The sequence below is a fragment of the Ambystoma mexicanum genome, chromosome 9, assembly GCF_040938575.1.
Source record: "Ambystoma mexicanum isolate Mex_15411 chromosome 9, UKY_AmexF1_1, whole genome shotgun sequence".
Taxonomy (NCBI): Eukaryota; Metazoa; Chordata; class Amphibia; order Caudata; family Ambystomatidae; genus Ambystoma; species Ambystoma mexicanum.
This window is the reverse complement of record NC_090931.1, coordinates 1,299,117,553-1,299,130,562: the sequence shown is the minus strand read 5'-3', so window position 1 is coordinate 1,299,130,562 and position 13,010 is coordinate 1,299,117,553. Positions and strand designations below refer to the sequence as shown.

General features: G+C 44.2%; 1 protein-coding gene across 1 annotated transcript in view; it reads left to right on the top strand.

Annotated features, from left to right (window-relative positions):
* ITGB5 (integrin subunit beta 5) overlaps positions 1–13,010 on the top strand; it is a 702,124-nt gene that overhangs the window by 193,553 nt on the left and 495,561 nt on the right. Inside the window, exon 3 of the mRNA XM_069616658.1 lies at positions 782–989. Within this exon, the coding sequence (XP_069472759.1) occupies positions 782–989 (208 nt within the window). The remainder of the gene's footprint in view (positions 1–781; positions 990–13,010) is intronic.

Below are 13,010 nucleotides of genomic sequence, written 5' to 3'. Positions count from 1 at the left end.
AGGCCTTCCTTATAATATGTTCATTTTGGCGACTGAACACTTTTCTCCATGTGATCTTTTACAGTCGTAACATACACACACTTCTGGAGACTGCAGTTTCAGTCACTTGATTTGCACACCGTATTTATTTTTCACGTGGGATCTGAAAGTGAAGCACTGTTGTTCGTTTGTCATTCACCATGGCATTTGCATTTCAAATTATGTCATTTTCTGTGTTGAAAAGCATGGTGCTATTTTCAGCAAGACCCATATGTTCCATGATACACTGTTCATTGCGTCATTTCAGCAATACACATGTTCACTCACCAGGCCTTTCGCTGTGTTAAGGTTTGGGCTGGCATGCATATTTCAGTGTGTCTTGTTCCATTAGCCAATGTATTTCACAATAAGGCCTAACCTGACCTTACCTCTGGTCATGCTGGGCTGCTCTTTAAACTCCAAACCGCCGGTGTCCTAATGACAGCCCACACAATGTGACTTTGTATCAAGTGCCTAGTTTAGTGGATATCCAGCTACATTTATTTTCCAAATCTTATGCCTAAAATGGGATTAAAGTCCTGGCTGCATAGGTGATGATTGAAATAGTGAGTAGGGCGTAAAGAAATATAGTGCCAACTATACAGATATTACACAGATAGAAAAATATGTTTCAGCACAGGACGCTAAAGGGAGCTCTCTGAAATCCTCAAATCACATTCGATATTCATATCTAAGTGTGATTGTCATAATATGAAAAATAGATATCAGTACTTGAATTGCCTGTTTATTTTCCTTCTCTTAGGTCCTGGGAAGTGCAAGAACCATCTCATCAAGATGTGACTATGTTGAAAATCTGATCAAAAAGGGTTGCGCCAAGGAGTATGTTGAGAATCCAGCTAGCAGCGTAACCATAGTGAAGAACGTATCCCTCAGCAGCAAGGGCTCTGGCTCCACTCACTCGGATGTGACCCAGATCATACCACAGAAGATTGCTCTGAGTCTACGGCCGGGTGAGTCTGTATATCGACTTCATGTGATACCCAGCATAGGGAAGAGGAAGTGACTGCTTCATTCACATGTCTAGATGTTTTGCTTCTGCACACTAGATCAGGCATTGTACACAATTTGTAACATGCAACATTCACTGTATATTAAATTATGCATCACACTGTCACTAATTGAAGTAAAAAAACGAATATACACCTGGATTTATGAAAGTTTTTTCTTAATTTATTTGTAATATGAGAAACGTTTTGATTTAATTTCCCAGAGACTTGGCATCATCCTGTGTACTTATTGTCACAATAGACATTTCATTTCCAACAGGGTTGGCATCATTGTCTGTACTTCATGGCCGGAAATGGCAATGGCAGTCTCTCAAAGGCTTTCTCCGACTTTTGGTACTAATAGAATATCAAAAGCATGTTACCGAATCTTCTCCAGCTCATTAGGCTTTATCCAAATACATGAACTGTTTCGCAGAAGCTTACCTGGTCCATTGGCTTGTCACGATATTGAAAGAGCCACAGAAGTTTCTGATGCCTCTCGGCTTTATCAGGATAGAACTTACTCGAGTTCCTGAAGTCTCTTGGATTTATCATGATAGAAAAACTGTTTCACAGGTGTGGCAAGGCTAATCCCCTGGCCTTATCAAGAGGAGATGGGGCCAGGTCGTGTGAGGCCTACCAGGGAGAAATCCAGAGTCTGTCCCAACACCCCTGAAGATTGAGGAGGCCGGTAGCAGTTCAGAGAGTGCCTATAGTCTTGCAAACAACATTTTTGCCAGAGTCTTTCTATATCTCATAGGAACAACATACCGGTCCAAGGAGGCAACAGGAACCAACCGAGAGTGTAGTTGCATAGAGCCACATTCTACCCACGCGAGGCAGCCAGAGATCAAAACCCAGCCACGTATGAACAACCCCGCAGAGTTGCTCACTGCCCGTCACCCAGCGGCCGATGCAGAGAGTAAGGGGGTCGAGAGGCCACAGGAGTACAAATGTGCACAACGTCTAGACCGCCTGCAATGAGAACCATGGCAAGAACTACAAACAGCCTTGGGCTGTGGACAACATCCTAGACTGCCATGGACTGAATAAGGGGCCACAGACCCACACACAGACTCTCCTTATCTTAGTCGGACCTGGAATAAGAAACCCTAGCATGAACATGGACACTGCACTGTTTGGGCCGCCATTGCTATTCTAATGAGTGCCCCCACTGGGATAGGAGGCAGGAAAAATCTTGTTAATATACATCTTTGCTGTATGTAAACACTCCAGGGTGGGGAAGATGGGGCCACATTGGCCAGGGAAAGTGGGCTAATTGAAACAAGAGGGGGAGCATAACCCGAAGGATAGGAAGCAGGAAGTTATGCATTTTTAGGGTGAGGTCAGAGAAGGAGGAGGTGGCAGACCAAGATACCAGAGGCACAGCAAGGCAGGAGCAGCAGCAGAGTGTGGCAGCGATTTCTTGAGAAGGTGGGGTATTGTGGTTCTTGTACCATCTGTGACATAGAGGCTTCCCTGGCCTCTTGGGTGTGCCGGATTACAAGAACTGTTTCACTGAGGCTTCCTTGGCCTCATTGTTTTGTCGGGGGATCACAAGCACCCTGTGGGCTCTGTTTATTGGGATGGGAACCCCAGCAAAATGAGCATTGCTGGAGTCGAACTGTCGCGCTACATCTCACCCCACGCTGCACATTAAGCTCGCCGACTGCCACCCCGTAGGATACAAGAATCAGCCAGTGATCTTGCATTGTTAAAATGAGTATGAGTCTACGTTTGCGGTGTCCCACAACATGGTCTTCATGGCACTGCAACACTAACGTACACATTAGCAAATGTAATGTTCCGGGGATCGTTTATGCATTTTCTCTGCACTTTCTATTTTTAAGACCTCTTTTATTAGGCAGTCCGTGTCCTAATGCACCTACACTATACACATGTTTAAGCTAAAAAAAAAAACACGCTAAATAAAATAATTCCTAGGCGCTGTTCTATAGGCTGGTGTGACCATGTGATCTAACAACAACACAGATCCGCTCAGTGCTTTCAAAGTGGGAAGAACCTGAACGGTTGTTGAACTTGAGTTCTGTCGTGCTGGTAATGTGGCATTACAAGAATGTACCAAATTTCAACCTTAATTTCAAACTTACTCCATAAGCCAATATTTAATTTAACGCCCTGCGCCACATCACAGTGCATCATTTTCACACTCATTCAAGCATGCAGTTTTATTTTGAACAAACCACTTCTGCATATCAGTTTTTTATTTGCTCAAGTGTACACACCTATACTTCTGACTAAGTGGATTTTCTACAGAATGATTCCATTACAACACTAATTTGTTTTTACTTACTCACCCAGTACATCTGTTTTTAGCTTGCAGAGCTCTCGGGTTTCACGTGACCATGCATGAGAAGGTAATCCAGTCCCGCTTTCTACCTTTGGATTCTGGGACTTGTATTTTGTTTTCTTTCCTTTCTTCCCATGTGCAATTTAGGAAATCTAAAAGTGCCAGAAAGCCAAGCCAAACGGAATAGTTGGCCTTCTCATGTATGGTCACAGGAGTAATGAAATGACTTCTGCTTCGCAGGAGTACAAGGCTGGGTAGCAGTGGAACCACTTACTAAGCCCTCATTCAGCTATACAATAACAGGGATCCCAATCCATAAAGGTGAAACAAACGAGACACAGCTGCCTTTGCCTTTTATGGTAATGTGGACTGAGAGATGCTATACTCTCAACAGGGGGTGAATGTGATTCAGTGGCAACTCAAACAGCAAAGTATAACAGTCCAAAATAAAGGCAATGTCCAATCAAGCTTCTATACAAATGTACTTAAATTAATCACACCATCTGCAAGAATATCTAGCTAGTAAACCACTATAAAAAAACATCCCTGTGAAAGAACCAAGACTATGCAAAGAAAGAGAAATGGAGAACTCTGGGTAGAAGATAGCAGTGAAAGGCAATTCAACAATCACACTGTTCTGTAAAAAGGATTTGTCTTTGAGGGGAAATGTGCACAAGTGTCCTAACCATTCTCTAGGACCCATAAAGGACCAGGGGGTTGAGGGGGGTGTCGGTATTTATTGGTCAATAGTACCATTTTGGTAGTTTGGCAGTGTCCAACCAGGCTTCGAGCTGTTGTGCAAAACGATTTCAGTTGCGAAAAGTCGTGTTGACACAGCAGCAAGCTGGCAAACTGGCATAGAGTTGGTTTGAAGGTGACGTTCGGCAATGCAGCTCAGAGTGCTCACCAGGATCGGTTCAGAGTCGAGCCCGTTTGGGATGTGTGGTAACTGCTGGGTAGGGTCGATGGGTGACACTCCAGAGTGTTGAGTCGATAGTTGCTGATGATTTGAAGCAGTGATCCTGATATTCTGGTGTGTGGTTCAACAACGTGATGATTGAAGGTCAAGCCGGGATAAATTGTTTGGCAACTGCTGGTTCGAGTTGGATTGACCCTCCAGTGGTTAGAGCCAGTTCCGGAGATGAGCGGTTGATTCGCGCCAAGCAGGTGATGGGCTCTGCAAGGATATGGTGCAGCATCAAGCTGGTTCAAAGTTGCAAGCACGTAGGTTCAAAGGTTCGATTAAATGTGAAAAGCAGCACCAGCAGGTCCTGAAGTTCGAAATGAGGTGAAACTGATTTGAAGGAAGTTCGAACACTCTGGTTTCTCAGGGACAAGTCCAGACCTTATTCTCAGGCTCCGAAGCAAGGTAGGCTGGCCCACACATTCAGGAGTCCTTCACCACAATGAGGTCCTGTGCAACAGTGTGGTTGGCAGAGATGCAGGTCTTGTTCCAGCAGCAGGTCACTTCCAATCTGTCCCTGGGGATGGGTAGGGAACATTCTACCCATCCCCAGGGACAGATTGGGGAACAGTACTTGCCTCTGCCTTGGATACTCAGTCTTCAACTTGCTGGTGAAGGGCTTTGGAAAATCATCTCTCCCAGGAGAGGCCCAATGACCTCTTTCTCATGATTTTGTTCCAAAATGAATAAAAGAAGTAGTGGGAGACCCCTTCTTCTAAAGGCAGTTCTCGATGTGATTGGACTAAAGTAAGCCTGCTTTAGGGGTCCAATCCATGGCCCTGTAACAAGTGGACTTTGCCTTCTGACATCCACAAAGTGCTTTGTGTTAAAGGAAGTGGTGGGGGCAGGAAGGAAGAGTGATGGAGAAAAAACAAGATGGTTGAATCTTCTCAGCTGGCCTGAGCTCCCCCCTGTCTACACTAAGCAGGTACACATCCGTTCCCTTATTAGCATCAATATCCCTTTTGGTATGCAGCACCCTGGTGTGAGGCTAGTGCTTTTGAGATGGGTGTGCCCTTTAATTCCTGTGTGTGGCATCACTGCACTTCCTCATAAATTAGGAAATGTACCATTCTAGGTATCGCTAATGCATGCAATTTCTATTTTTAAAATCACCTTTCTTAGGCAGTCCATATTTTAATGCACCAGCAGTATACACATGTTGAAGTTAAAAAGAAAAATACATGCTAAATACAAAAATTGCCAAGAGCTGTGGTTCTACGGGCTGGATGTGATCATGTGGTCTAACAACACAGATCCACTCGGCCCTTTCAAAACGGGAAGAACCTGGGCAATTGTTGCACTGGATTAATGTATTCGTGGAAATTCAGCATCCCAAGAATGCACCAATATTTGTGGGCTCAATTTCAGAGCTAGCCCGGAAGCGAATATTTAATAAAGCTTCTGGTATGAGCCTGGTGTGTGCTTAGTTGTTACTTGACCTCTCATCAAAAGGAGAGGCGTTGCCATACAGTGTCCTTCCCTGTCACTTGGCAGGCCCAGGCTGTCTGATCACAATACACATAACCCTTCCACAGCTGTGCTGGGCTCGCAGTGCTGACAAATATGATATCAAATTGATTTGTCTGTAATACGTATGAGAGGTGCTAGCCAATATACCCTAACCCGGGTATGGCTTATATTTAAAGTGTACTACTGCCACCAGGATAGCAACTGTCATACTTATGTGGTTGTGGCAACACAAGTGTGTATCCTAAATGCAGCTCCTGCACTGAAACGGCTTGGCTGTCAGTGGGAACCTGCGCTCACCAGACCTGCTCTGTGCCACAGGGGAGCAGGTGGGACAGACCAGGATACTAATTCATTAGGGGCACAAGTGTACACAATGCTTTTGGCACAGAGGTTGTGGAGAGGACGGTCTGGTCAGAGAAATACCCACATAATTTCATATTTTAGAAAAATCAAAAACGCCAGGGCTTCTGCACCCTTGCCAGATGGCAATCCTTCACAATGGGAAATGTAAGCACTCTGAATATGAAATACTAATTCTTCTGTACTCATGTTTTCAGGTAAGACACCTTTATATGCATAAAGTTATGCCTTGAGTAAGATATTATAAGCCAGTGAAGCAGAAGCCCGTGATAGCCCGGGCAGTTCTAGAGTGGGGGGGGGAGGTCCCTTTCTTCATTATTTATGTGTGTGACCATTTCTTGATAACAGTTTGTTAAAACCACAATTAGTCTGATTTAACAGTAACAAAACCTTTTAGGGCTAGCAATTTTTTCTGTTTGCAAAGTATATTGCGTAAGGGTGATCTTCGCTGCAGTAAATGAGGATAAGATGTAGGGGGTCATAGAAATATTGACTCTTTAGACTCTGTGGGAGTGGTCTTCTATTAGGCTCTACTCAACCTGCGAAAGTGGACCCCCTTGCCTTTGATTAGAATGGAGTTCCAGGTTTGCAGTTAAGAATGGGCATGCAACCAGTTATTGATTAGAAAATGGGTGATGGGTGTTGGCTGGCACTAGCAGAACTGTCTAAATTAACACATTCGAATACAACTCTGAAAAGTGTAGGAAATACGTGTTCTAAAATGTGATTGGCAACATATTTGAAACCCTGCTAGCACTTAAACAAAATGATGCAAGTATCACGGAAATCTATCGGATGCGCTTTGATTGGTGACAAAATGTTGCCCAATGTCAAAATATGATAGATGCTCAATACATACAAAACAAGACCTACTAGGGGAGACGGTATTATTTAGATCATAAGGTGCCAAAATAACTAGTATGCTTGTATTTATAGTGTCGACCTGGGGGGGAATTGAGGGAGACCAGAGACGGCCTTAGCACTTAAGGGGTGGCACAAATTGGATAATACTTTGTGCCTTTGTGCCACAGGCAAATCAAAACCACTGTGGAGCTTTTATTTTTTTGGCTGTTCTATACTTATTTGAGGTACCAGTGGTTGAAATCTGTGAGGCTAATAAAAAGGCATCCGGTCTGCCACAGACGCTAATCAAATATGGAGAATGGCGAATGGCGAACTTGGACCATTTGCTGTTGCTCAGCTTGTGTATGGGGCCTGCCATTTATGCTACATAACATTGAGCAATGTACAGCCTTAAAACACATTTTGCAAATTTAATTTTGATGGTTTTAAAAATGTTTTCTCCTGCGGTGTGTTGTGATCCATTGATTATTTTCAGCTTATGTCTGTTAAAACGAATGGATTTTTATCGGAATGAACTTGATTTTGACTGGCTGACATCTGTCTTCTATTTGCTTTGTAATTGAACATAAGAGTGGAAATAGAAGACAGATGTCAGCCAGCCGAAATGCCTGAGCTCATGAGTAACATTCTAATCATGCCATACTTATTAGCTCGTATCATAATGTCAAGGAAAACGCTTTGTTCGTGAGTGTTCCAGTATCGCATATGATTGAGGAATCCCACTTACTCGCACTGAAAAAAGAGACAATCAGTACAGCAATATTTTCTGCATGAGATAAATAATTGTAAACCACAAACCACATAATTGCATGAAAGAATGAACCACATTAAAGCAGAGGGCACTCAAATGTGTCACAAATGTTATATGCAAAATGTAATGCAGCAAAGTAGGATTGAATTAAAAAATATACATCACAATAACCAATTTTAATCTTTATTAATACCAATCACAGGGAAAGCAATGCATTTTTGGCACAACGTGTGTACAGAATTTATCATTGAAAACAGCAGAGGACATTTGTCCTTTACAGTGGGGTGAGAGAATGTGACTTGCAAATGAGATGAGACGGGGGAAGGTGGAAACTTAAGCAACAGATGAGGACAGGACAGAATGACATAGGAACGGGACAGTGGAGAAAGTCCTGAATTAAGGATTGCGGGGTGACGGAAAAGTGCTGTAAAGGTTTTCCATGAAGGGTAGGGAGAGAGGAAAACTGGTGATGCAGTAGCGTAGAGCGCTAGGAAACAGGTACTACAGAAAAAAGGAGAGCTTTGAGGTTGGATATAAATGGGGGTAGAGTTTGATAAGTAGGGAGAGGAAGAGCATTCCAGAGTAGGGGAGCGAGAAAAGAGAGAGTGGAAACGAGAGGGAGCACAGGGGGCTTGAGTGGTGGCAAGGGGATGAGCTGAGGATGATCTTAATGAGCGTCGAGGAGAGCAGGGGGTGAGATGAGCAGATGGGTAGGGTGGGGTGAGTCAATGGATAGTTTTGAAGATGATGAGATGTTTGTACTTGGCCCTTTGTTTCATAGATATCCAGCCAATCTGGCCGTGGGCAGAGAAGGTAGAGGTAAAACGAGACATTTTGAAAAGTGTGCAGACCGCAAAGTTGAGGACTTTGTGCAGAGGTGAAAAGCCATAGTTGTCAAGGCCATAGAGGAGTCTGATCTAGAAAGGACTGAGGAGGAAAATCCCTGTTTAAAAGTATTGGAAGGAAGATGACATTTTTCTGATATTGAGGAGGTTGAGTCTGGCTGCAGTGGCAGATTTGGAGATCAAGAGCAAGAAGTTGTGTGAAGGGTCGAAGATGACACCAAAGTTATGAGCGGAAGCAGACTAAGGAAGGTAGTCAGGAGAGAAGAGAAGTAGAGGAGGAGAGGAAGAGATGTCTTGTTTGACTGGGAAGTAGATAACTCCAATCTTAGTGGAGCATGAGTAGGTGAGACACCATCCATTCTTTTTTGCCAGAGACACAGTTCAACATTTTTGACAACAGCTCATCGGATAAGGAGTGAAAGGAGAAGATCTGCATGTCATTAGCAAAGAGTTGATCTGAAAAACCATAAGAGCAGATCAGGGAGCTGTGATGGATCAGATGGATGAAACGGACACTCTGATGACATTTCCAATATATGTTTATTAAATAATAGGAATAAGTCCCATCTGTCCCTAACACTAGTGGATATTCCCTACCCATATTAATAACTAAGGTGCTCGTCAGTCCTGAGGAAATATCCAAAATAACTAAAGTCAGGAGAATGACTCCATTCTCCTGAGGATGTAATGGTTTTCTTTAACTTTCAGAGTTACTCTCAATATCCAATCTTTAAATAGTCTCTGGTTACCTTCCATACCAAGTGTTGTCATTCTCTCACAATATATTTGTTTTTTCCTCTATCTTGATGTACTGTCCTCCATAAGTCCTTTCTTGGACTTTGGTCTGTTCTTGGCTCCAGGCTGTTTGGGGATATACCTTTTCTATTTCTCTTACCTCATAGGCTTCTCTTGCCTTTATGTCATAGTATTTTCTCTCACATAGGCTATACTCGGACTTTCTTGCCTAGCTGTGTCCCATCCCCTCTTCCCATGATAACGTTAAACCAGTTGTACTTCCCTCTCTTCCCTCTCTCTCTCCTCTCTCTCCCTCTCTCTCCCTCTCTCTCCCTCTCTCTCCCTCTCTCTCCCTCTCTCTCCCTCTCTCTCTCCCTCTCTCTCTCCCTCTCTCTCTCCCTCTCTCTCCCTCCCTCTCTCCCTCTCCCTCTCCATCTCTCCCTCTCTCTCTCCCTCTTCTTCTCCCTCTCTCTCCCTCTCTCCCCCTCTCCCTTCGCAGGCTGAGCAACTCTGCTCGGCTCTGCCTCCATTACGTTTCCAGTTGGCCTCCCCTGCTGGCATACACGCCTGTCTCATTCCTCCTTGTTCTGCAGAGCCTCTATTTCCAGCCTGCTCATCAGCCAATTGGATGTCAACTCCCTTGCCTCAAAGTGGGAGGCTTCCCCTCTGGGAGAATGGACAAAATCCCTACATTTGTCACGGTGCCAAAAGCTGAAGTATAGAGAGTGAAAAGAAGTGGACCAAGGGCTGACCCTTGGGGAACTCCAACAGTAAGGGGTGGGTAGTGGGGAGGTAAGGCTGTTGCAGGACACCTGAAAGTGCCTGGGGGCAAGGTTTGAAGCAAACCAAGTGAGGGCCTTATCTTTGATGCCAAGAAGCGAGAATGTAGAGCGGTCCGAATGGTCGACATTATCGACGGCAGCAAATAGGTTGAAAGGTATAAGAACAGATGAAAGGCTTGCTTGCCAAGAGGAAGAGATGAATTTTCTGAAATTTAGGAGAGCTGTCTCAGTAGAATTGAGGTCGAAAGCCAGATGGAAGCAAGTCCCAGAGGTTGTGAGTATCGATGAACTCAGTTAGTCGATTGAATACTACTTGCTGTAAGATTTTGGAATAGTCTGGTAGAAGAGACTGGGAGAACGTTGGCAGGACACTTAGCATTTACACCAGATTTTTTAAGGAAAAGAGGGATGACAGTAGCTGTTTTTATAGGATGAGGGCTAAGTGGCATTTTTAAGAGAGGAGTCGAAGAGGGAAGCACAATGTGGAAAAACACTGGGAGCTGTGTGCTTCACAATGCACAAGGACAGTGAGTTAGTGGGGGCACGGGAAGGTTAGCCTTGAGGAGTAGGGCAATAATCTCATCAGGATTGGGGGGGGGGAGGAAGACTTGGTAGCAGGAGTGAGGGGTAGGAGTGGTGAAGAAAGGTGAGCAGGAGCAGGGGCATAGAATGTAATTAGCAAGGGTATTGTTAATGGGAGACATTTTAGATGCAAAGTAGAGAGCAAGATAGTTTGTGTAAAGAGGAGATGGAGGTGGGTTCAGGGGTGAGATAATTGAGTTGAGAGATTTTTGGAGGCCACCTATGCTGGGTGGATTGACACAAAATGAGAGAGAGATAGAAGTTACGTTTGGAAGAGTCAAGAGTAGAGGAATAGTTTTAAAGAGCAGTGAGATGGAGTTGGCCATCAGAGCAGTGTCTTGACCTTTGCCAAGTGCAAAGTTTTTCCCACATTGTTGTTTTCAGGGTGCGGTTGAGAAGTGTTATCCAGGGCCATGCATGGAAGGATTTATAAGTGAGTGTATTAAGAGTGTAGTGAGAGGAAAAGGGAGCATAAAGAGCTGTTAAAGTTACTGAAGGCTTCTTCAGTGGATGGAAAGGGGAGTTCAGCATCGGAGGAGAGTGGTGTAAATTAGAGAGGTCGTCTGGGAGTATGGAGGAGGGAAACTTGCACTTAGTAATAGTTGCAGTAGATGGAGAGAGTGGGGAAGGAGGAGGAATTGAGAAAGCCAAGCGGATCTATCCGCGTTCGAGAGTTGAGGACATAGAGGAGTAGAAGAAATGGAAAGTTTGGAGGATGGGGCAGGGTCATGAAGGGCAGCAAGCGTTACAGAGTCAGAGGGAGAAATTGAGGTTACAGTAAGGGTCATGAGGTCAAGAGACGGAGAATGAGAAAGGAAGAGGTCAGAGGTAAAGGAGGTTTTATTGCAGACAGTGTGCATTCCAAAGAGCAATAGAAAGAGAATGAGATGTAGAAGCATAGCGACCTTGAGTCTGAGAGGTTTGGGTAGATGTGTAATGGAAGTTGGGGTTGGAGTAGGTTATGTGAATAGAAAGGATTGTGGAGCAAGGAGAGGGGTGGGGTCGAGAAGAGATGCTAGTAATGGTGAGAGAGTTGAGATGGGTCTGAATGAAGAGAGAAGTAGAAGGGAATTGAAGAGATAGAATGAGAAGTACATGGTGAGGGTGAAGATGAGAACAAGCAATGATTGGTACATACAGACAAGCAGCAGGACACATCAAAGCATAGGCTAAGGGGCAAAGAAGCTGTTAAACAGCTGGTCTTCTTCCTTCACAGTTCTGCCCTTAAATTGGATGCCCATATGATGTTCAGAAAGGATGACGCATGCTCTTGTCACCTGATCGCTTACTCCATCAGCGGTTGCTCTATCTGATATTGTCCCCGGTGTTGCTGGGTTGAGGCAAATTCTTCCTGATTGTTCTTCCCAGAGGAGCCTCTTGTGGCCTTCAGCAGGTGATAGGGCTGATCCAAGATGGCTGCAGGAAGTGATAAATTAATCGTAATATAATGTAGGCTTTGTAAACCAATAGTAGTGTTTACACATAACCAGAGGCGTTGCCGACGGTTGCAGGGGGGGGCAGAGAGGGTATAGCCCCGGGTGTTTTGGTTGTAGCCCAGGATAGAAGCTCAGGAGCTACAACCAAAAGACCAGCTAGCCCCGAGTATCGACAGTCCCGACATTAGTGCTGCCCGGGATCTTTTCCAGACCTATGTGTTCATGTATAACAAATTTACCCTCCATATTTTGCAATGGCGGACTAGTTTCCAAAGTAGTCTCAAACATTTTTGGCCACGTCTTCATCAAGACAATAATACTAGATCAAAAACACAAACCTTAAGATTTGACAGTACACAATGATGTATAATGTCATACTCTGCTTTTAATTTTTCTCCTAATGAAAATGACACTTATTTTGAGCAAATAAAATTGATGACTCTTCTAAGTGTATAGCATTAGGTGAAACCCTGGAAATAACATGATTAGAAACATTGTATTGGTACTGAGCATGCATGGATTTCGGGAATGTATAAACTGCAAACCTAGCTGGGAAGCGACACAGTGCTGTACAAAGGGGTAGCACAAGCATGACACAACAATTTCCATAAACGTTATCAGTGAACATGTGTGTTAAAACAGGTGGGACTCCCATCACGAACCCACCATCAATGACAGACATACTCTAGGTGTCTTCAGTTCAGGAATGGAAAGCTGACCATTGGTGATCCTAAAGTAGGCAAAACAACAATAAACCAGTTTTATTTGCAAATCATCTCCATCCCGATTGGTTATGGCAAATTGATCAGCAGGCTGGTCACGTCTACCTCGCCCACTTGTAAAGGTGTTGTTATGGGTGCTGTTGCTCGCACACCACAGGCA